General features: G+C 33.1%; 1 protein-coding gene across 1 annotated transcript; it reads left to right on the top strand.

Annotated features, from left to right (window-relative positions):
• The first annotated feature begins 695 nt into the window (after positions 1–695).
• On the top strand, positions 696–24,957 carry LOC139484880 (heat shock 70 kDa protein 12A-like). The gene is made up of 6 exons (XM_071268901.1): positions 696–859; positions 1,306–1,378; positions 13,001–13,306; positions 19,903–20,145; positions 23,141–23,300; positions 23,492–24,957. Exons 2-6 carry the CDS (start codon positions 1,364–1,366, stop codon positions 24,571–24,573), a joined length of 1,806 nt encoding a protein of 601 aa, XP_071125002.1. The 5' UTR covers positions 696–859; positions 1,306–1,363; the 3' UTR covers positions 24,574–24,957.
• Positions 24,958–26,210: the final 1,253 nt, after the last annotated feature.

Genomic DNA, 26,210 nt, shown 5'->3' with positions numbered 1-26,210 from the left:
AGTAATCACAGTGACTGAAGTTAATTCAAAGGTTTAAGCAACTAATGAAAAGAATGTCACTTGTGCTTAAGACTTAAATAATATATATCAAACAAGCACATATTTAATATTCAAATAGTAATTTAATTTAATAGAATTACATATCACGTATCAGGCTCGCTAAGTAACATTATTTACAACTTCATGAAAACAAAAGCGTAACACAATAAGTTGTAAACTTATTTAAATAATAATATGTTTATCACACCGTTGTAAAACAGCTGTCAGTGACATGACGATGCCATGTAATCTAAAACGAAACGATGAGCTATACAATATGATAACGGCTTACCATTTGAAAAATTGATCGATTTCATAGAGGTGGTATGGCTAAAATTGAATTTTATTTTCCCCACCCCTTATATTTTTTTATTCTATTGTTCTTCGAGAGGTATGAGTAAATATGTGTAAGACTATTATCAAAATGTTCGAAAGACGACAGTTATGTTATGGAGGGTATACGTTAACATAGACTAGTATAGAATATTTAACAAATAACGAGTCGACGTCGTTATTGTGATCAATACCATATCTATTTTAGATAATTTAGTGTAAACGACCTGAATGCGTGATAAACTAACATATATCTTTTTAAATCGTTTACCCAACCTGTATAGATATATATTTAACTAATATCATTACTTATAGTATTATCTGTAATTTCTCGCGAGAGTTCGTATCATACAACATGTACAAGGAACCAATATCGAGCACTGCTTACGTAAACATTCGAAAGTTTTGTCTATTCATCGTGTAAAATGTAGTTGAAATTTACAACAAAATAGTCTGGATTGTAGAATAGGGATCTAATAGACATAAAGTAAGGCTAGTACATGTTGAATAGGCACAATAATCCGTTTTGTTTACCTATAGAAAACTTTACCCTATTTAAATATATATTTTTACTTTCGGTTTTATGTTGCTAATATTATGGATTTATGGTTTCACCAAACTTTTCTATATAGCATTGCTGATGACGACTAATTCGTGAACATCTTATGCAGTACGGTAGACACATGTTTTTGCTGCTATTACATTGAGAAATAAAGCATAACTTATGTTAATGGTATCTTATTATTTGAAACGTCAAGTTACTTTTGTTTGGCAAATATGTGTGCTTGATATCATAGTCTGCTGAACTTTTGAAGTTTTGGTTAAAAAAATATTCGATGAACAGTAGTAATAGAAAAAAGAAAAAAAACTAGAGAATGTTATTCATGGATTTGCAATGCTTAGCGATTGGTAATATTTCTTTTTAATTTCTAGAGCCATTTGAAAATTCGTCGTCATGACGCATAAATGATACAGAAAAGAGTTTTCCACAATGCCGAATGACAAGGTAACAATTATATTTCCTTTGTTATTCTTTTGATAAAACAGCGGATATAAAGATAATGGTACATGTACGTTTGTCAAATTGAGGAATGTTCTAATCAAACCTAATTTGTTAGATGTTATACATAATATATTAAAATATTAGAAAACGCGGGCTACATAATTTTCTAATTCATTTATGTTTTCATAAAATTGGATATTATCTGTCATTGAAAAAAGTATCACGTGTAAGCCCTTTTAAAATGTTTCAAAGCATTGTTAACAAATGAAAACAAAATATTATAGATTTCATGCGTTCGAAACTCTTATCTTTTATTACCTTCATCAGGAACACTTAAAGCTGAATATTGCAAAGCCAATGTTAAGTATAACAACCGAAACGGTTGAATAGGTACATTGTATATGAACAAAACTAAAGATAGCCAAATCCATCTTAGGTCAACTTTGCCTATCAATCATTTCAGTACCGAAATGCTGACTACTGAGATGATGACAACCTTGGGGATTTGTAGTGCACTAGCAGGGGTGTCGAATTAGTGCTGTAAAAAATGAAATTACACTTTATGAATTGCATGCGTCCGACGCTCTTTTCTAGATTTTACATTCACCAGGTACGCTCAAAGCCCAATATTTGAAAGGATATATAGGAACCGAAACAGTTGAAGAGCTATATGACAAAACAAAAAACAAAAACAAAAACAACCTTTTAAACAGCCAAATCCATCTAAGGTAATGTTTTTAATGATAAATTACGACAAAATGCACTATTTGTAATTACCAAACGGTAGAAGAAAATTATATTAAACATCAATTATATCATTATTAAGTTTACGCATACTCGGCTATAAAATGCTCCGAAATCACAAATGTAAAACAATTCAAACGAGAAAATTAACAGCACAATTTATGTACCAAAAATATGAACGAAAAATAAAGATGTAACACAGCAACAAACGACAACCACTGAATTACAGACTCCTGACTTGGGAGAGCCACATTCATACAGACTGTGGCGGGGTTCAACATGTAAGCGGAATCCTAACCATCCCTTAACCTTGGATAGTGGTGTAACAGAACATTATAAGAATTAAGTATACAAATTATTATTATTATTATTATTATTATTATTATTATTATTATTATTATTATTAAGGTCTTTCCCCTACGTGAGGAAAGACCTTATTGTTTTTCTAATGTTTTCTTTTCTTCCAGTATTTTTTTGACATGCCCTCCCCTCGTTTCTATTGAAGTCATCAAGACTAAATATTGACCATCGATAGACCTCATTATGATCTATTACCAGATGAGGCTGTATAGGATTTCATCATCCCCTTTAAGAGTTATATTCCCTTGAAGCAATTTCTTTTATTTGCAATTTTCTTAAAAAGTATTAGAGATAGAATAGAATTGAAAATGGCAGTATGTACAGGAACTGATAGCAATGTTAATAAACATGAAAACATGAAGTTATTTGCCCTGATAAGGAGTTGTCTCCTTTGAAAAATTATACAATTTTCGAAAAAAAATTCGAGAACTGGAAGTCGTAGAGACTTGGGACCTTCACCAATATTCTGTAATTTATGTAACCTTTAATTTGTACCCAAGGTCAAAGGTCACTGAGTGCAAAAAAAAAATACGCTTCAATTTCAAGCTTACATGTTAAGAAAACGATAAGAGTTTGCTGCATACATGTATACTGCGTATGGAATGTTCCTCTGGACGAGCTCTACATTTTATACATTAAGCTCAAAAATGTCCGAACGTCTGTTCAAAAGTAACGTCAACATATCTCTCAAAACTATAGTAACATGTGTATACGAATCAAACTGATATAGAAAAGTATTACTCCGAAATAATCAACAGTCTCGTTCTAGCAGCAAGAGATACCCTTCCTATCGTCAAGCATAAAAGACATTTAAAACCATATTGGAATGATCATTTAACGGAGTTACATGATTCTATGATTCAACGTCGAAATGTATGGATCAGTGAACATAGACCTCGTGGCGAAGAATATGAGTCGTATATATCATACAAAAATTCAAAAAACTGTTTTAGGAATGAACTTCGTCGAGTCTATGACGAGTATGTAGCCGAGATGTCTAATGATATTGAAAAATCTATCGACGTAGATCAACGCTTAGCATGGTGTATTATCAACAGTCGTTGATCAAGGAATACATCTGATATCCTACTGAAATTGAACAATAAACTTGTAAATGATCCCGAAAGTGTTTGTGCTGAATTTGCAAATCTTTTTGAAGCAATCGCCAAAATGTCCGATCATACTGAAGACAAAGTCAACACTAAACTTTTGAACCTTATTCGTAATCGATGTGATAACGACCCAATTAGACCCGTGTTTTTTGAAGAACTATCGAAAATTGTGACTAACTTGCCAAATGGAAAAGCGAGTGGGCTTGATGGAATATCATATGAGCATATTAAATACGGCGGAAAATTATTATTGAGACATTTGTGCAACCTTTTTAATCTAATCTTTGATCAATGTATAACACCTGTTGATTGGAAAACAAGTGTAGTAATTCCGTTGTTTAAAGGTGGGAAAGAGTTGAAGTCTGATATCGAATCATACCGTGGTATATCTCTCATACCTTGCATATCAAAAGTGTTCGAAAAATTGCTGGATAATAGACTAAATGAACGACTGATAAATTTTCCGAATAATCAACAAATGGCATATCAAAAGTATTTAAGCAGTATTTACGCCTCGTTTAATTTACAAGAAACCGTACATCACTATAAGGAGAGGAATAGTTCTATTCAAGTAACATTGCTAGATAGCAAGAGGGCGTTTGATACGGTGGACCATATTGGACTTAAAATCAAGATCAATGACCTTGGAATTGATGGTAATTTGTGGAAATTGCTAGATCATATGTATAGAGATCTTAAAAGTTGTGTGCGATGTAATAATGTAACCTCTAGATTTTTCAGCCTTGAGAGAGGCGTTCGACAAGGTAGTGCTTTATCGGCGAAACTTTACCTTATTTATATAAACGATCTTATTGATATACTTTCTACGTCAGGGAAAGGAGCTGTTATGCTAGATTTAAATGTTGGATGTCCTGTACAAGCTGATGACATCGCTCTTATATCGCCAACATTTTCCGGAATGCAATGCATGATTGACATTTGTTACAATTACAGCGTTAAATGGAAGTTCGAGTTTTCTCCCAGTAAAAGTCAAGTTCTTATATTTTCTAAAAGAACCGAAACGTATAGAGATTTAAAACTCAATACAGATATAATTCCAGTTTGTAATAGTGTGAAACATGTTGGTATTATACTTGATGCTAGATTTAATTCAACTGAGAGAACTTTAGCAGCCTGTCGTACAATACGTTCTGTTTGTATGTCTATAATCAGAATGGGTGTTCATCCGTCTCTACTTAATCCAATCACATGTAGCAAAATTATTGTCCAACTATGTTATAGCAAAGGCCTGTATGGATGTGAACTGTGGAACAACTTGACTAAAAACGAACTATTATTACTTGAACGAACGCATCGGTATATTTGCAAATACGTACAAGGATTGCCTAGGTTGACTAGAACTGACAAGTGCACTTCTTTGCTAGGGTGGATTCCTATTGAAAGTATCATTAACATTAATAAGTTGTTATTCTTTGGGAGGCTGTGTAATATGCCATCTAAATATTTGCCGAAAAACGTCCTTATGTCAAGACTTTTGGTGTTTTACCACAAATGTACTGAAAATAACTTTGGCTTTGTGAATGATGTCATCCAGATTATGCAGAAATACGATTTAGTAGGCCATATTGAAAAACTAATATCGACAAGTTACTTTCCTAAGCAGAAGCAATGGAAATCGATAGTTAAAAAACGCGTATATGAGTATGAAGAGAACATTCTTAAACAACGCCTAGATAGTGACAGTGACTTTGAATATTTTAAACATATTCATAACTCTATAGAACCACATCGTGCTTGGACCATCTTGCGCCAGTATCCGTCTTTGAACTTTCAAGCAAAATTTATCATATCTCTGTGCGCCCTGGTTAGACCAAGCGAACCTGATGCTGAATTACTGTTATGTCATAAGTGTGGCCTTTTCTATGGCAACGCAATTGTGCACATTTTAATACAATGTTGTAGTGTAGCGCCTACAAGAGACTTGTTTTGGATAGATCTGATTAATATTGGACCAATTGAATTTAGCGCAACGCTCCATGCTATGGAAGACATATACTTAACACTAACTCTACTATCATGTAATAGTGACAAATGTTTCATTCTTGAAAAATCCGATGCAGACAGTTTCACCCACTCTTGTGTAAAGTTTATTTATAGGTTATGTAAGGAATATGACAGTTAACTTGATATTTATTACAACTGAAAAATCTTAAAAGACATTTTTCGATTCATCTGAACATTTACTTATCTATTCTATTTATTCAATGATCTATTTAATTATTCATTAATATAAATATTTATTTCTTCTTTTATTTTATCCAAATCTTTATTTAAATTCTTATTATTAACACTCTGTATTATACCACATTTGTATTTATGTTCATGTATATCCATACTCTCCTTAAGGAGGATAATAAACATATATATATATTAAGGTCTTTCCCCTACGTGAGGAAAGACCTTATTGTTTTTCTAATGTTTTCTTTTCTTCCAGCATTTTTTTGACATGCCCTCCCCTCGTTTCTATTGAAGTCATCAAGACTAAATATTGACCATCGATAGACCTCATTATGATCTATTACCAGACGAGGCTGTATAGGATTTCATCATCCCCTTTAAGAGTTATATTCCCTTGAAGCAATTTCTTTTATTTGCAATTTTCTTAAAAAGTATTAGAGATAGAATAGAATTGAAAATGGCAGTATGTACAGGAACTGATAGCAATGTTAATAAACATGAAAACATGAAGTTATTTGCCCTGATAAGGAGTTGTCTCCTTTGAAAAATTATACAATTTTCGAAAAAAAAAATCGAGAACTGGAAGTCGTAGAGACTTGGGACCTTCACCAATATTCTGTAATTTATGTAACCTTTAATTTGTACCCAAGGTCAAAGGTCACTGAGTGCAAAAAAAAAAATACGCTTCAATTTCAAGCTTACATGTTAAGAAAACGATAAGAGTTTGCTGCATACATGTATACTGCGTATGGAATGTTCCTCTGGACGAGCTCTACATTTTATACATTAAGCTCAAAAATGTCCGAACGTCTGTTCAAAAGTAACGTCAACATATCTCTCAAAACTATAGTAACATGTGTATATCTTTTATAAGGTAACAGATATCAACCCACTATAAACTGAAAAGATGATTAGTAATTCAAGACCTTCAATTTGAGGTCAATGACGGGTGCTGATGAAATTTAACCTTGACCTTCAAAGTGTACTATAACCTTGACCTTGTGATATTTCAAAGGTCAAGTGGTCCTGAGTTGAATGGTGGTAGTCCCATGTCTCTACAACTTCCGGTTCTGAAGTATGATATTACATCATAAAATATATTTGATGATTCATTGTGGCCTTGATTAACCTTAAAATTGTCCCACTTTTTTTCCTAACATGTTGTCCTTCAACTGTAGATTATTTGCCAAAATGTTTTAGAAATTGAAGAGGCTAACATAGTTATATGTTTGACCAAATACCAAAAACAATCCATAGAAAAAAACACCAAAAAATCAATTTGAAATTTTCATGTTTTGCATTGACTTTGTAAGTTTCATAACTTCTATTTATATATTTGATATTGCATCATTTTTGGCACTTTGGGTCGTCTGATATATCAAATTGATTGTCTTAATAAACTCTACTAATAAACAAGTAATAGCTTTTCTAAAAAGCTTGCCGTATTTTAGCTGATTATATTGAGATCAGTGGTTTGTGAGTAGTTTATTTTTATTGGAATATTGCACTTCAAGCAATATGAAAACATAGCGCTTTTTTTCTACTAATTTGTCATTTTTGTTGTATTATTGGTGGACCCGTGTTATAATGGAAGGAGACTTAATAAAATTGATAATGGAAATGGGGAATGATATTATAATAAAATGTATTCTGTGTCTATAATCAACTTGATAAAAATAGCATATAACCTACACATACTTTTGAGGATTACTACTTGACAAAATGGACAACAACAGAAGGCAGTGGCGGATCCAGAGGGGGGCGTAAAGTGTGTACGCCCCATCCCCCCCCCCCTTTTGCTCTTTTTTTTTTTTAAATGATTAATCATACGCGACTATGTGAACTTTGCCATTTCCTGTGTACTCTATTATTTATTTTTTATCCGACAATTCTTTACTTATAGAGATATTTTTCGCTGGAATTTACTGATTGTCAAAGTCATGTGATTGCTATGGTGGAGTTGACCAGTGCTTCGAAAAACGTTGCTCAGTCATTTTGAAATTCAAATAACAGTAACACATTGCTTAAGCTGAGGATTACAATCATGACACCTTCAAAGCGACATAGGATTGAGCAAGAACGTATTGACTTCTATTTCACTATTCCACCAAACAGGAAGTAATACTCTATAGACTATAACACTCTCATGAAAAAAGTTCCATGGCAATATGATTTACCTACGAAAACATGTTTAACCCCAAACGCCATTGTCATTATTGATATGGACTATATAAAATTGCTGTTTGGTGTGAACCAAACTTTGCGTTGAAGACCAAACTACAACCTTTTATAGTTTACTTTTATAAATTGTGACTTGGATAGACAGTTGTCTTTGGTACTTACATGTATATGAGATCCAGTAATATCTATCTACAAGATTGAGAACACATTTTTTTGTAATAAATTTAAAACATATTTAATTCTGTAATATCTGATAATATGTATCAGTTATTTGTGATTTTTCATTTGATGTGTACTCTCTGGTAATGTCAGTATCAGCATGATCAGTTGATTGGTTGTGATAAGAAAAATGGGGCAGTTTGCAATTGTCATGTGCAGGTACACCACATGTGGATCTTCTTTCCCCTCTCATTTATAAAATTGTGCATGATATTTATCACAGAAACGCACCAGTATTTTGGTGAATGAAACACTTGTCATATAAAATTAAAGTCAGAGGTGGAGTTAGGGGGTTTTTCGGGGGCCTGGGCCACCTTTTTTTAGGAAAAATTTTGTTGTTTTTATAGGGAATCACTGAAGCATGACTGGAGTTGGCCCCTTCTTAGGCAGTCAGTGGGCTCCCGCTTATGAAAATTTCTGGATCGACCACTGAAAGTTTGAGTAAAGTTAGATAAGGATTTATGACAAATTATGTTGAAATTTGCACAGATAATGAATGAAAAATCTACAAATGTAGTAAATTAAAAAATAGGCACTATTATTAAAAGCTTTCCTTGCTTATTCACAAGGACATACATGTATCATATCCTCCATGCTATTCAGATCTGAGTTTTTATTCATATATGTACATACATGTAGTCTGGTGCTGTTCCAAGTAGTCTTCTTTTTTCTGTTTCTTGAGAAGTATTTGTTTTACCTGTTCAGTCACTGTAAAGTGTTACAATTCATATTTAAACGCAACACATAAATAGTGACCAAAAAGGTATGGCTATCACATGAGAGAAGCTAGAAAAAAGTCAAATGTATACATTTTAAACATTTTTGTGGGACCATGAAAATGTGGTATATAGATAGATATGCATAGATAGACCATAGAACAAATAAGCAAACAAATTCAAAGGAGATGTACATGTAAGATGAATTATGAAAAAAAAGAGCCATCGCCAGGGGCCCCATACTTGACAGCATTTGGTGTTGAACAGGTAAAATGTTTGCAGTGACAATAAATATATAGCCTTTGTTAGAGGTGACCCAGGTCGCCTTTCTCTAAATCAGCTATATTAAACATATTTCTGGGCCGGGTTGAAAAATAATGAAAATGACTTTAAAAAAAGCTAATAGAAATACACCAAATTTGGGAGACATCTATTTAAATGTTTGAAATAATAAGAAAGTTGACAAGAACTAAGCTTTTTCAGATAATATACAGACTATTGCAGTCAGCCTATAATAGACTCTTTGCCTCCTGAAATGTTTGCTTATACACTGTGCTTTTCCTATAATGATTTAAAATCAGTGTGATAGTTTTCATGAAGAACACTGAGCGTACAGGTATTATGACAAGATAAATGTTGTGTTACATGTACATGTATCTACCCAAATAAGTAAAATATAAAAATTCTTGACTTCTAAAACCAGTGATTGATCTCCTGATTTATATCTCATCACTCTATGCAGATGCTGTGTGAAAAAAAAATTGACTAACCAGTATGCTTCTATCCATTGAGTTGATTTATTATTAATTATTTTGCTTTGGATACACCTTATTGCTACAATATGTATATGTCTGCCATTACAAACTGTACATGCATGTACATCACATATATTCCATGTAAAATTTTGATGTTTTAATACAAAATATATGATGCCACAATGGAAAAGTAATTGTTGTATGACGTTAATGGTTAAAATGGGACAGATTCTCAGGTCAGCTGGGACAATAAGGGGGGCTGGGGGAGGGGACGACTTCTCCAGTCATGCTTAAGTGATTTCCTACATAATCAACCAAATAGTAATGTTCATCACGAAAAAATATACTAAGTGAAAGACCTGATGTGAATAAATTGAAATCAGACATATCAAATTAAGTTTTCAGTGCTTTTGATATATCAATGGGCAATCTGATGAGTTGAGCCTTTTTTGACTGATTTTTATAGTTTGTTCTTATGTTGTACTGTTACATGTATACATGTACCACTGTCCATGGTTAGGGGGAGGATCGGAATCCCGCTAACATGTTTTACACCGCCACATATTTATGTATGTTTCTGTCCCAAGTCAGGAGCCTGTAATTCAGTGGTTGTCGTTTGTTTATGTGTTACATATTTGTTTTTCCTTCATTTTTGTATATTAACAAGGCCTTGGTTTTCTGGTTTGAATTGTTATACATGTCATATCAGGGCCTTTTATAGCTGACTGTGTTGTATAGGCTTTGATCATTGTTGAAGGCTGTACGGTGACCTACAGTTGTTAATGTCTGAGTCATTTTGGTCTCTTGTAGACAGTTGTCTCATTGGCAATCATACCACATCTTCTTTTTTATAATGACTGCTGATCACCACTGTGTCCATACTGGGACTATTATGGTCCAACAACCAGTGGCGGATCCAGAAATTTTCATAAGTGCAGGCCCACAAAATTTCCCAGAAAAGGATGGCAAGCCCCCCTGACCCCCTTCTAAATCAGCCGCCTGACAACTCCAAAGAATATACGAGTACATCAAAGATCATCAAACTGTCTACCCACATGCAAACATCTTTTTGTGAGTTCACTGTGTTGCAAGTTTTTTGGGTTCGAAGGATCGTATAAAATGATTGCCTTGGGGGTCATTGTCATATACATGTATATAGAGCTGTGCATTGTAAAAAGCTAAATTATATAATTTGCAACAACTGACACTATAGTATCCTATAGTGCACTGAAACCCTTGCCAATAACAATACCGTGATGCTTGGTGTAGGCTTCTTTGCACATAAGAAACCATATTGCTCACCTTGTAATTTTTGTATTCTTCTAATCAGTATCGTCGGGTTTGTTTATTTACACCAGAAATCAATGAAGCGATGAAAGTGCTGGAAACGAAATTACATCTTCGGTAAATTCCGTGATTTTAATATTTTCTAATTAATATGTCCAAGCAATGAAAAATAAATGGTTATTATTTTTATACATAGAGCATACTTTTTGTGTATTAATGTGGTAGCCTCTTTATTTTGTTTATATTTTAATTGTAAAATAAAGATGTATAATTATGTTAATATTAAATAAACTTCATAAGATATTGTATCATATAAACTTTTATTACACTGATACGTTTCCATACATTATTCATGATTACTTGGATTTGATTGGTTAGTTTAAAGTTTTACCGCTCAGTTCTTATTTTCTTTGTTTTGAGCCAAAAGGACTAATGGAGTCAAAATGGACAGACGTTTATGTTCAGTAGCCATTGAATAGTTTGAAAGTATAGAAGTATAGTCAGCATTGTATTATATTGACAGACTTGACATTTTGACAACTTGTAAGCTGTTATAAAGATATCACTATGTGATAACCAGTATGTACATTTGAATTGGTTTGTGCCACAACAGTAACTACCTTGCTCCAAAAGTTGGGTGTTTTACGTTACTGATTAATAAATATCCTTAACCCTAGCAAAGCGACTTTAGTTTTCCTTGAGGCCTAAAAGTCAGTTATTACATTAACTATTTAAAATCTAAGCTTTATACGAAGAAATCTAACATAAAAGTATCTCAATCATTTAACCGTTTTAATACGCAGTTTAAAGTGTAAATTATACACATTACTGTTCTATTTTTAGAGACTAGCAATAATACATAAATGTACAGTTTCTTACCAAAATAGCAACATAATTTCAAGATTAAATCATCACATTGTCACATGATTATATAATCTGTACCAAATTGACAGTTTGTGGTGAGTTATCATCATCACTTATCACTATAGCAAATGAACACTTTATCATAATATGTACCTATAACCTAGTATCATGATTTCAATCCGACCCCACTTACGGACGCGTAGAACATATAATGCATGCCACTCATTAATAGCCAATCAGACGTTAAAATGACCTTCATTTCCCCCATAATCATTCCGGAAACAGCCACGAAGCAGCCATTAGATAGTATTTATAACCAATGAAATAACAGAAATACCTTTAACAGATTTACCCGAACCTGACGTTAAGCCTTTGACTAATCAGACCGTATCAAAATTTTAAACCCCTTTTTCATCCCAGGGGGAAGGGATGGGTCATTTAGTGCAAAATTTCAAATTTCTCAGATGGTAAGGTTGTCGCATATCAAATGAAAGAAAATAAAGCATACGTTTAAAATTTCAAATTGACGTCCCCAAAAGAATTGGTTGGATGGGGTCATTGAGTGCAAAAAAATAATTCTTTTAAGATAGGGTTGTTGTATATCTAAAGAAAGGTCATGATAAGTAAATTTGAAATATCAAATTCCCGACCTTAAAAAGTGGGTCTCATTGGGGTCTAAGCGTGACGCGGGATTGCCGATTTTTTGTAAGCGTGACACGTGAAAGTCAAATCATTGTGTCGGGAAAACGGGAAATGAGGTCTAGCGGGACCCGGGAAATGACAAAAAAATGAGGATTGCTTACGTACATAGTGTAAGCGGGATACGGGAATCGGACAAAACAGTAAGCGGGATCCGGGATCGGAACCCCCCAATGAGACCCCCTAAAAAATTAGTTGGATGGGGTTATTTAGTGCAAAAATCAAACTTTCTAGAACATGGCAATGTCGCATATCAAATGAAAGATCATCTTGTCTATGTTACATATATCATACTTCCAACCTCGAAAATGTAGGCGGATGAGGTCATAAAGTGTAAAAAGCGAAAAGTTTTAGAAGGTTTGCTTGTCGTATATCAAACGAAAGGTCGTACAAAGTACATAACGAAAACATCACTTTTACAGGAAAGACCTTTCAATTGTTTTACAAACAATTGGGATACTAGTTATTATTATTATTATTATTTTGCAGCGTGTAGACCACGGTAAATTGATCGTAGCGGCCATTGATTTTGGGACAACATACTCTGGTTATGCCTATTGTAAACATGCTGATTACACAAGAAATCCTGTTAACCCATCAATACAATGCAATCCGTGGATTGGAGGAGAAAGTTTGACTTCTAAAGCACCGACATGTGTACTGTTCGATACAGAAGAGAAGTTGCATAGCTTTGGTCATGAGGCTATAAAAAATTACTATGATAATCCTGACAAATTGCAATTGAATAAATATTTCTACTTCGAATATTTTAAGATGATGCTGTATGAACAAGAGGTATGTCTTTTTTTTTAAATTTATTCATTAACAAAAGTTCTTAGAATGATGTCTTATTCAGAGAAATAAAAGGAGATATGTATGCAGCAATGAGACAGCACCTCTTAATTAACTTTGAGTGAATTATACGAAAATGATGGTTTATCAGTCTGAATGAAAATCATGCAATGTGAAAAGGATTGACCTGCATAAAAAAGAATCAATAGTAGCTTACAGAATGATGTGTATATCTGATACATTCATTAAAACATAAACATCAATTTAGAAAACATAATATGGCGTTTATACAGTGACGAGTATGGCTCCCGTTTGAGATAAGCCAGCAATAAGACACGAAAAGTGAGAAAAAAAATCAGATTACTATTACCATGGGTGTGTACTCAAAGCGGTTTGGAGGACGTCATGTTAGAATGAAACATACATCTAATGTAATTATTCCTTAATGATCTGGAATGTCCTATTATTGTCTGAACGCAGTAACATACGTTCGTAACTGATTGCTACGGTTCGGGAATGGCACAAGGTGTCGGTTTAGCATCCCGATAGTTAGGTGCGTCCCGTTACATTCAGGAAAACTCAATCACCATTTTTTTACACAGAACATGTCAGTTAACATTGATGTTGGCTGTCATTTTGAATCGTAGAAAGATAGCCAGATTGAAAGACTAGGGTGAAAATGTAATTCCATTGTTTTCCATCAGATGACTTTAGACAAGATTTCAGAATGAGCAGATCCCTATTTGACAGATTAGTCATTCATTTATCCCATACATTGAATGTTGGAAATAAGTAAGGTATTATGAACGTGTCTGTATATAAATCTAGAGAAATATCTGTTAATATTCATTAAATATAACTCTTCCCAACATACACTGAGAGAAATAGATGATAACTTTGGCATATGTGAGGGTACTTTTCATGCCATTGTCCGAAGATCACAGACAGTTTATGTTCTAATATGCTTTCTGATTAGTTTAAATGACCTACCGGATTAAAAGTGCAAGAAACTCTCAACAGTTTATTTTTTAAGGTCAAAGGTTTTCCTGGTGTAATTTGTGCTATGGATGACTCCCATATACCTATTAAAAATATGATGCTGAACAATATTACCTGCAAAAAATAATTATATCTATCATAGTTGCAAACATTTTTTGACCAGACTTTACATTTTCTGGATGTTGCATGTGGATGGTCGGTTTCAGTTCACGATTCTAGGGTCTTGAAAACTCGTCTGTTTATGGTTAAGCATTTGAATATAAGGATAAATTTTCTCGCTGTTTTGAAGAACAATTGGTGGTCTTCTGCTATGTTCTGCTCTTTGGAAGGGTTGTTGTCGCTTTGACATATTCCCCATTTCAATGATCAATTTTATGAACCCTTCCCCACAAACACTTGACAAACATTTGATCGGACATTCCGCATATGGAGTAACTGAGTGGCTATTGAGACCTTCAAAAGATTTTTGGGAACCTAACCGGTGACTAGAAAAGCTACAATTTCATCCACTTCAAGGGCAATTAGGCCAATGGTAGATTCAGGCGTCTTAATTGCATTGGCATGATGATAAAGGTTACACTTCTTTTCTTGTAATAATAAAATCAAAAAAAAAATACAAAAATATCACATTCATAGAAATACGAATTGAATCAATAAAGTTATTTATAGTGTATGTTTTCGGTTAAGGTAATTACTTATAAGACACTGGCTACGGTTACATGGAAATGTAACAATAATAAAAATATTAGCGTTACATTGGAGACTAATTGCCGGAATGCAAAGTTGGGTAAGGAACCGGTTAATTACGAATGTAACAATAATTATTGATGCTACGATTACCTTATTGCTGAGACTTCTATAACACATGTGTTATAGTAGTCTCAGGTTATTGTTACATGAAAAACAGCAATGTACGCTAGATTTATTAAACTTATAGTTTTATTGCATAATTCTTTCATATGTACTAAATAATACTTGTAATAGTGATAAATAAAGCTACTTCTCCAGATAAGGAGCGCCAAAGATGAAAAATATAGTACAATGGTTTCACTTTTAAGTATTTGACTGCACACCTACTCTTATTACTGTCATTTTACTTTGAACAATGGATGAAGATATTCCTATTACCAATGTTGTTTAGGGTGAAAAATTTAAAACTTGGGATGCGTTTTAAACGAAACTGAAACAATATCAAGACACAAATTTCATACAGCTATACAAACTCAGTTCTAAAAAAAATTGTTACATCACGAAAGCAAAGATTGCTAACTGTAACTTAAATTCTGGGAACTTCTGTATGTACATGTATCCACGGAGGACGTAATGTCGTTCATCAAAAATGTGTCGGACTTAAAAATGTAGAAACTGTCATTGTAAATAAAAAATTACAGTAAAGTAATTGTATGTAATAAATATAATTATGTATTGTAAATATAAAATAAATGTATTGAACTTTTATTATTTAGTACATATTACTAGTCCCATCGTACATTGCTGTTTGTCATGTAATAATAACGCAATGTAACCGTAGCCTCAATAATTATTGTTACATTCGTAATTAAACAGGTCCTTACCCAACCATGCATTCCGGCATTTAGTCACCAATGTAACAATAATATTTTTATTATTGTTACATTTCCATGTAACCGTAGCCAGTGCCTACTTATAAATGCAATGCATTTTCCTAATGTTTGAGCCATTTGAATTAGTTTTGAGTAAAATTGAGAATGGAAATGGGGAATGTGTATGTTTTCAGTTTTGGTAAATATTTATGCAATGCATTTTCCAATTATAATAAAAAATACTTTATTCCAAAAGCAAGTACAGCTTATAGGATATACATTCAATTTTTGACAAATTAAAAATAATAAATATACATGCACCATATTAAATAAACAGACATTTAATAAAAAATGTTAACTACATTGAAATACATTAAATCACTCGTATACAATACAATTTCAAGTATAACGCAGAGTATGAAATCCATAAAATTAATAAAAGTTAGCAGCGTAGTTTCTCTGCTAATTTTACGTATTTACCAAGATTGTTCAGTTCTTTTAAAATAGTCCAGTCAAACTAAGTTTTAACCTCAAACTAATTGCAACAGAAAATGTTTTAGTTCCAATCTATAATAGCATTAAGCCCCAAATATACACAGAAAAAAAGTCTCATAAATCTAACTTGAGGAAAATTTTAATTTTGCATCATTAATTTCTTATGGAAATTAACATCGGAAAGGCAGATAACTACACAATGATTAAGTCTTACTTGTCAGTTTTTGGTTCATTTTTTTTAATTCATGTAAAATATGATACATTGATGGGGTCATAAATTCGAAGTTGACTGTATTATCTAATTTTCTGCTCATGAAATGTATAAAACTGAACTGAGTATTTTTATTTTTTTGCACATTTTTATTAAAGAAATTGCACATTTATGGCTTTGTGACCATTTTGAATGAATATTTGGTATTATTTATATCTGTAAATTATATTTGATCAGCATCTACCTTGTGTAAAGAAACTCTAAACCACAAAAAGAAGAATATATACTTAATTAGTTTTATTCAATTTGAGATTCTTTACATGCTGTAAAATCTAATAATTGATCAACTAATGAATTAAGAAATCTAGTTTGTAGCTTGATAAAAGATATAGAGTTGTTTGTTATATTCTAAAGACGCCTAAAATATCAAAATCAGTACATTGTGGTCATTGTGTTGAATAGAAGCGGTAAAGTTATAATTTTGTATCAATTTTTATATAAACTAGAACACACCCGCGAAATCGCGGGGAAATAGAGCGTATGTAAACTTAAAAAAAATATACTGACTGGAGAATTTCAGGAGAGGTATCAAAAGTCAAAGGTAATTAGGGACTGGGCACATTTATTGCCCTCCCCCTATTTTCCAAATACCGATTTTTCTGTTTTTCTGTACTCTATGAACATGCATATATACTTTAATTACTATACAGAGAATTTCAGGAGAGGTATCAAGAGTCAAAGGTACTATATATATACACACCAGTGAACGCCATGAATAGTAAAGAGCAATTACTTCAAGGCTAGGTTCAAATTTATATTAACTAGATTGACTGGACTATAATATTCTGTACAGATAACAATTATATCAATTTATAAGTAGTAGAGGGGTGTCCAATATATTGTACCGACCGTACGAGGGCTGAAAAGCCAGTCAAGGACGTTAAACACTTCCATCGTCAATAATATAGTGTATTCGTTTATGTTTCGATAACTAGTTATGCATTCCTTCTCCCTTCAACGGATAAGAAAAATTTGACTCGGAAAGATGCATACAAGGACATTTTAACCGTCTGTGTACCATGGAAATCATATGTACGCGCACTTCGACACCTATGTGTTGAGGTTTTTGTTCATGTAACCTGATTTAATTACGTGTGGTCGATCATCATTGCAATTGTTTACTTGCAGCCACTTCATTCAAACTCTTTTGGCTATATAGTATTAATAGATCTCATTGGCAATCATGTCACGTCTCCTTATGTTCATACAGAGACATATTAGTGCAATGTTTTATATGTCTCTAGTTTATATTATTATGCAAATACTTAATCCACCCACCTATGTCGTGTTGGTAGCATATCCACTGCACATTTTCAGTATCTTCATATTCAAGTCTCAATTTTTTTGCGACATCTCCATATTTGTTGCAGAAACCGAACTATCAAACTGCACCACGAGCAGTTTGCTAAAGCCTCGGTCATACCTTACGATAGCACGAACGGACGCCTAACGGATGAAAATAAAAGTTGTCCGTTGACAAAATTGTTATCCGTTGCAGTTGCGGATCCAGAAATTGGGGGCCCAATGACTGACCTAAGAGGGGGCCCGCTCCTGTCACGCTTCAGTGATTCCCTATATAAGCAACCCCCCCCCCCCCTCCCTACATCCGCCTCTGCGTTGGGAGTCCGTTGATGTACTGACCGAATAAAACGTTTGGCATTTATCCGTTTCAGATCCGTTCATCATCCATTTTATCCGTTATACGTCCGGTAGAAGTCCGTTTCTCATCCGTTCAACATCCGTTTTATCCGTTAAACGTCCGGTAGAAGTCCGTTGGTGAATTTATCTTCCAGACCTCCAACGGATGTATTACGGAAACGTAACGGATACAAAACGGAAACGAAACGGATGAGTACCGTACAAAACGGACGCATAACGGACGTTCAACGGACATTTTGTCCGTTGGACGTCCGTTCAAAGTTTTGAACATGCTAATAATTTTCCACCGGACAGAACGGACGTCGATGGATAAAACGTACGCTTAACGGACATGCAACGGATATGGACGGACGTCTAACGGATAAGAACTGACGTGTAACGGACATGAACGGATTGAACAAAAGTTATCCGTTAGTCGTCCGTTCGAGCTATCCGTTAAGGTGTGACCGAGGCTAAAATTCAAAAACTTATTTTACTTTGAACGAGATAAACAAGAAATCCAGTTTAAACCGGTTTTTAAAAATAAACAAATAGTTTTGCAAACTAGTTTTAAACTAAACCCAGTTTGATTGCAATAAATTGGCCCTATCAAACCTGATCACGTCTTAAAATCGATATCCGTATTCAAAGGACAAGAGATTATAAAAACAACATGTTTAATTGCGTACTGGACATAACTATACTGCATTGGTCCTTTTATTCCCGCGTCCTTCTGTCTGTCACACAAGCTTATAAAAGCAACTCAACAACACCTTCATTTAATTTTTGCTTATTAAAACAAAAGGACAGGCTATAAATGAAAAAAGTGAGACTTTTAAGTAAATGTATAAAGTTGAAGTTTAAACCCTCACTCCAAAATATTTTTGGGAGTTTCTTGTCTGTGGTATAAATAAACTGAGATTACACATATCTTGAATATGATATGAATTTTATACAACAAAAATTAGGTAAAACCATGCCATCTTTATTTAATAATTATCTGATCTTTTGTACCAACAAGCATTTAGGTTCAAGATTGCAGTTCTTTTTTTAAAAGAAAGCAACTTGTAATAGACTTTATGCAAATTTCTTACATAAACCATTTATTTCATTGGACACAATTTTCACCAATTTTCCATAAGCTCCGCCTACCCATAGCAACATTTGTATTTAGGATTATACACATGTGTTTGGGCCTTTTGGAATCATCTGAGTAAAAGACAATTATTTTAGTTTATGACTTTACCTTTTTTTCACAATTGTCCTTCTTATAACATAGCGTACACTTGAATCATAAAACATCTTGGGGATATTTTTCCCCTCTTGGTTTAATCTACTCTGACACCTCCATTCAATGGCAGTATATTTATATTATATGTTGTTAATAAAGATGTTTTACCTACAAGTTATAACCCAGTCTTATTCTGAAGTTCTGTTAAATTTTTACTGCTGAAATTTGTTTAAAAAAAAGCCAAAGACTTTAACATTGCTATTAGCAGTTTATTTGCAAGGCACGCGTCAATAAGTAATACATAAAGGTATATCCTAGATTAACCACAAATGTTTTGCCATTTCATCAATTCATTTCTTTTGCACTCTTATACTCAACAATATCGTCTCTTTTTTTTGTCCAGGACCTTACCACAGAAACGTACTTAGAGGAATCGATTAAAGAAGACGATGTTAAAAAGAGAAAAAAGATGAAAGCGGTTGATGTATTTGGGGCTGTAATAGGCTACTTTCGAGATCAGCTATTAGGCGCTATAAAGAATTCAGGTGAAAACTGGTTTACAGAAAAAGACGTCATGTGGGTCATTACTGTTCCTGCAATCTGGGATTTGAGAGCAAAGCAGTTTATGAGAGAATGTGCTAAAAAGGTAAGACATTTTACAATAATTTTATGTGATTTATAAGGGCTCCGACTAGTGACGGGTCGCATTATAGGGATCAGTCTGTTCATCCGTCCGCCCGTAACAAATTATGTCCGCTCTATATCTAGAGAACCGTTATAGTTTCATACTAGACATTTACCTGTTTTTGTATTGTTATGAGTTACGATTTATAACTTAAATTAGCAAAGACCCATCGAAACAACATTTAATACAAAAATTTATAGATATTTGGATGCTATATTGGCTCTCAATAGTGACGACTTCAATATGTATACTAAAGAAACTTATCCTGTTGAACATACAAATAAAGCTTATACTAACACTGCCCTTTCCTCTATCTTGATATCTATATCATAAACGGGAAGCTTAATACAAAAAAATTATGATAAAAGAGATGATTTTTCATTTCCTATCGTTAATTATTCATTTTTCGATGGTGACGTTCCCTTGTCACCATCTTATGGTGTTTATATATCTCAACATGTATGATTCGCTCATGTATGTAACAATGTATTAGATTGTAGCGAGATAATTTTTATGTATTACTGAATAATATTATATCAGGGTTTTCGATATCACAAACTAGTTAAATCATTTACTAAGTTTTATCATCGGTATAAGAAAATAATTCGTAAATATAACTCAACATACAGACATCTGATACGTTCAGGTATTTCACATCCAATCTTTTATGGTAATATATTCTTTACAAAGCACGAAATGTCAGTATTCACCTCAAAAGCTAACAAAACCTTTAAACAGACTTATCAAGAAGGGATATAGTTACGATAATGTTGTCAGGTTGCTTACTCTTTAGTTTTCTATGTTGTGTCATGTGTTCTATTGTTTATCTGTTTGTCTTTTTCATTTTTAGCCAGGCGTTGTAATTTTATTTCCGATTTATGAGTTTGACTGACCCTCTGGTATCTTTCGTCCCTCTTTCATTAACTATTGCATATTTTGGCTTTAATATTGATTCACGTTAAGGGTCTTTGCATCGGAATTAAAAAACATTTATTCTAAAACCAGTTGTTGGCATGACACTGGTTATGTTCTTCTCATATATTTCATGATTGTATAATACTAAACACCTAACACGAGGGATTCTGCCTGATATTCATATGATGGAGACATGATCTTTCAATCAGTTTAATTGAGGTCTGGAGCTGGCATGTTATTAACTGATAGTAGTCTGTTGTTATTTATGTATTATTGTCATTTTGTTTATTTTCTTTAGTTTCATATTCTGACATCGGACTCGGACTCTGTTTTTCTACATTGGCTAGAGGTTTTGGGGGAGTGTTTAGATTTCAAAAAACATGTTTAACCCGCCGCAATTTTGCGCCTGTCCCAAGTCAGGAGCCTCTGGCCTTTGTTAGTCTTGTATGATTTTTAATTTTAGTTTCTTGTGTATAATTCGGAGTTGAGTATGACGTCCATTATCACTGAACTAGCATACATATTTCTTTAGGGGCCAGCTTTAAGACGCCTCCGGTTGCGGGAGATTCTCGCTACTTTAAAGACCCATTGGTGGCCTTCGGCTGTTGTCTGCTCTATGGTCGGATTGTTGTCGCTTTGACACATCCCCATTTCCTTTCTCAATTTAATGTATATTAACCAACACCAGAGGGTGTGTCATAGTGTTTGTGCAACTTTCTAGGTCAAATTTCAAGGTCAAAAACTTTGGTTTCAGTTGTCAACCCCATGTTCTATGGTTAAGATTGTGTCCGCTATATATCTTGGGTACCATTATGGTTTCAAAGTTTATACTCGACATGTATAATAACCAACACAAGAGATGTGTCATAATATATATACAACTTCATAAGTCAAAGGTCAAGGTAAAAAAAACTCGGGGTCCACAGAGATGGCTTCTATCTCAATGATGTCTAGTATCAATTAGTAACTATAATATAGATCTTTTCCGATGGACATTTATTGCATACTAGTCAACAAAAGAAACGATACACGACTTTGGAATAAAATTTATCAAAAAGTATTAAATATAAAACGAAAATGAGATACACTATTTCAAAAAGCTTTCATTTGCAATGTATGCACATAGGATAATGAAAATTAAAACCTGTCGGAAAGTTACAAAATTCCGTGTAAACGATCATAGGGTGCAAATTATTTTTGTGGAAAGTTGGATAAAAAATCGACACATAATGTTCTAAATACTAAATGAATTTTCAAATTTGTTTAAAATATTCAATATGCTAATCAAGTTATGTTAATATTGTAACTAATGGGTTGAAATATTGTTTTTTTTTTTTAATTTTTGGTAAAAAAAAAGGTGTTTTTTGGAATCTCAAAAAATTAAAAAAATAAATAATTGTTTTCGTCTCAAATCAATGCTTTAGATATGAAAATAACACACTGTAAATTTGGAACTTTTCGAATTAGTTTTAAGATTGTTACCGGTTTTGTTTTAGTTTCACTTTACAAATAGTGACTAAGGTAAATCAATTGATAATGTATACATTTGAACGATTTCTTGTGGGACCGAACTTACAAATAAACAAGGAAACTGTATGATTTAAAAAAAGAAAAAAGAATTGATGGCAAACATTGCCTCAACCTTTCAATGAGAGGTTGGCATAATTAGTTGGAACCTCTGATTTTAAAATTGTCATTTTATGTAAATTTTGTTAAAAAAAAATATTATTTCGTCAAATGACGTCATGAAAGCAAACATTTTTTTTAAACGGATTTATATTTCAATGGTCATTAAGTATTGCTACCTTCAATATGGGTCATGTAAACGGAAAACATCATTTTGAAATTTGAAAAAAAATAGTGTATCGTTTCTTTTATTGACTAGTACATTTCAATGGATATGTAAGATGCACATTAGTAAACATGTAAACCTGTAAAAAGTAAATACCAAAAATACCAAACTTTAAAGAAAATTTAAAACAAACGACACACTTAAAAAAAAAAAATAATCATAATTTCAAACGTGTTTTTTTTTCATTAGGCAAAAATAGCTCACGATCAGATCATGTTAGCACTGGAACCAGAAGCAGCTTCTATTCACTGTCGAAGAGTACCAGTTGGTGTTCAAACAGAAGGTGATGGGAGGAAAATTATTGCAGCAATGGCACCAGGAGCACAATTCATTGTGCTTGACCAAGGAGGTACAGTGTTTCATATTTGGCAAAAAATAATTGAATGGAATCTATTTTCGCAACATCTAAAAGTTTAGCAATTTCTTATTTATATTAAGATATTAGTTGTTTTCTGTGTATAGCATTAGCAAAAGTGTTTTTTTTTTTTTTTTGCTTCATAATTGTTAATCAAATTAAATTTTATTTATTGTACTTTCCAGGTGGAACAACTGATATTGCTGTACATGAAGTGACAGGGGAGAACACACTTAAAGAGGTGCACCAAGCTTGTGGGGGACACTGGGGAGGAATTACAGTTAATAAACAGTTTTATAAATTTCTTGAAAAAATATTTGGTAAGGATGTTATAAATAGCATCAAAGAAACAAATCCGTCGGCATTTTATTCACTACTACGTAACTTTGAAAACAAAAAGACATCATTCAAAAAAGAAGATGAAGGCGAACCGGAAGGGCAAGTAACACTTAGATTACCAATTGACTGGACAGATACTTTCGAGGCCATTACATCAGTTTCGTTGGCTGAGGATGTAGAAAAAACGATATTCCATGGTCGGGTAAAAGTGAACAAAGATAAATTTCGAATAAAAAACGATTTGTTTAGAACTTTCTACGACTATTCTCTTGAAAATGTTATACGAGAACTAGAGAAATTACTAGCGAAAAAAGAGTTACAGAACGTTCAAACATTGTTGGTTGTTGGTGGACATTCAGCTTCAACAGTGCTAACCGAAGCTCTCAAAACGAAATTTCCGAAAATTGGAATGGTTATTCCAAAAGATCCGGGATTAGCGGTATTAAAAGGTGCTGTTTTGTTCGGGTTTGATCCTGGAACGATAACTAGTCGCGTTGCAAGATTTACATATGGTATTGGCACAACGCGTGCGTTTGAGAAAGGAGATCCAGAGTCAAAGAAAATTATTGTAGACGGAGTTGAAAAGTGCAAAGATGTTTTTGATAAACATATAGAAATAGGTCAGATTCTCGAAGTTGGAGAAGATAAATATCTCCAAGAACATGAATATGTTCCACTGTATAAAGATCAGAATAGCGTAGATTTTATTTTTTATGACACTTTGAACAAATCACCAAAGTATGTCACAGATGACGGATGTCGCCGGATTGGGTCATTGCACTTTAAACTTACCGAGCAGATGACAGGAAAGCGAACCATGGCTTTGAAAATCAATAACAGTGGCACAGAACTTGTATCTCTCGTTACTGAAATAGCAACAAAAAAACAAAGTAAAGGTTATTTCCGACTTCCCTCTGATTCTAATTAAAGTAAAAAATCAAATGTAAGTGCAGATCAGGCCTGTAACCAACCACGGTTGAACTATCACATGCACAGATCATTATGATACATTTAGTTTTTAAAAGTAACATATAAACAAAAAACTTGTATATTTATACTGTTTGTAAAAGAGCGTTTTTTTTTCTGTATAAACATTGCAAAATTGAATACAAAAGTAAAAACTGGAACTCGCAATCACTTTCATTCGAGTCAACAAAATCTGCCTACCCTTAATGAACTTTTATGTTTATTTTGTTCTATATTTTATTAATTAATTTGATGGTTGCTTTTTATCTGTGTTACAATTTCCATCAGAATGAATCATAGTATTATTCAATAGCTAGCATATAGTTTGAATAAATAATTAATACAATCTCATATCTAATAATATGAATAAAATGAGATACATGCTTTAAATTAATGAGAAAGCAAATCCAAAGCAAAATTAACAAGAAGACATCTAGAGGGCACCACATAGTCAACGATAGAAATTTGTCACAAGAATGTACCAAATTTCATAAAAGAAAAAAAAGAAAAAATTTGAAAGTCTGCTTTCAACACTACATTTTCTCCAAAAATAACATATAACTAAGACTTGAATAAAAAATGACGAAGTGTCTGACTTGGAAAAAGCATATCTGAATGTGGCAGTGTTCATCTTTTTTTTTAGATTTTAACCCCTTTAAATAACGGAAATGGCAACAACAAAAAAGGGAATTAAAAATGATAACAGGAGTGCAAATTACATTACACGTTCTTTTTTAACAATCCGTAATTTTAGTAAATGTGCTTCGATTTACACTCCAATTACACTACAAACAAAAGTTTTTAATTCTTAAGGAAATATCACATTTGGGTAATACCTTATCCTGACCAATTCTGGTATTATAAATCAGTTACTAGTACAAGTCAAACTGATATACCTCAGCCAAATCGTTTAGGTTAATGAACAACTTGTTTCATTTTATTAATCTTGTTTGAGTCCTGATTTATTAGATGGAATCCACCATTGTGCAAATTCTATTTTATGTTTTATTCAACGTTAAAGAGTTGGACTCCAGAACTAATTATTACATTGTTTAATTATGGGCTCCATTAGTTTACCAATGGTCTCACCTCATTAATCCGCTTTGGAAAATGCAACTTGTGATGTAAGTAACAAAAACTGAGGGAACTACAATAACTCCAAAGAGAGGAGAGACTGGATACACCAACAGAGCGAGTGTTTCCTGCTTTGCATACAAGCAATCTTTTAATTTATAAAAATCAATGTTCTTCTGGTATATAAGTAAATTAAATGGATTATCTGTGATTATACATGTATATTAAAAGAGGGGCGAAAGATACCAGAGGAATAGTCAAACTCATAGGTCGAAAATAAACTGACAACCCCACGGCTAAAATTGAAAAAGACAAACAGACAAATAATAGTACACAAGACAAAACATAGAAAACTATAGACTAAGCAACACGAGCCCCACCAAAAACTGGGGTGATCTCAGGTGCTCAGGAAGGGTAAGCGAATTCTGCTCCATATGTGACACCCGTCGTGTTGCTTATGTTATTACAAACCCGGTAAACAATCTTATTCGGTAAGTCACATTTATGAAAAGGGAAGGGGATTGT

This window comes from Mytilus edulis, chromosome 8, assembly GCF_963676685.1.
Source record: "Mytilus edulis chromosome 8, xbMytEdul2.2, whole genome shotgun sequence".
Lineage (NCBI taxonomy): Eukaryota > Metazoa > Mollusca > Bivalvia > Mytilida > Mytilidae > Mytilus > Mytilus edulis.
Note: the sequence above shows the minus strand (reverse complement) of the source record. Positions and strands in the feature narration are given on the sequence as shown.

Bases quoted from the DNA above. Each gene is read 5' to 3' on its own strand.
- LOC139484880 (XM_071268901.1), top strand. The intron at 20,146-23,140 runs GTAAGACATTTT...TTTTTTCATTAG, and splicing joins TGAGAGAATGTGCTAAAAAG to GCAAAAATAGCTCACGATCA. The intron at 23,301-23,491 runs GTACAGTGTTTC...TGTACTTTCCAG, and splicing joins CATTGTGCTTGACCAAGGAG to GTGGAACAACTGATATTGCT.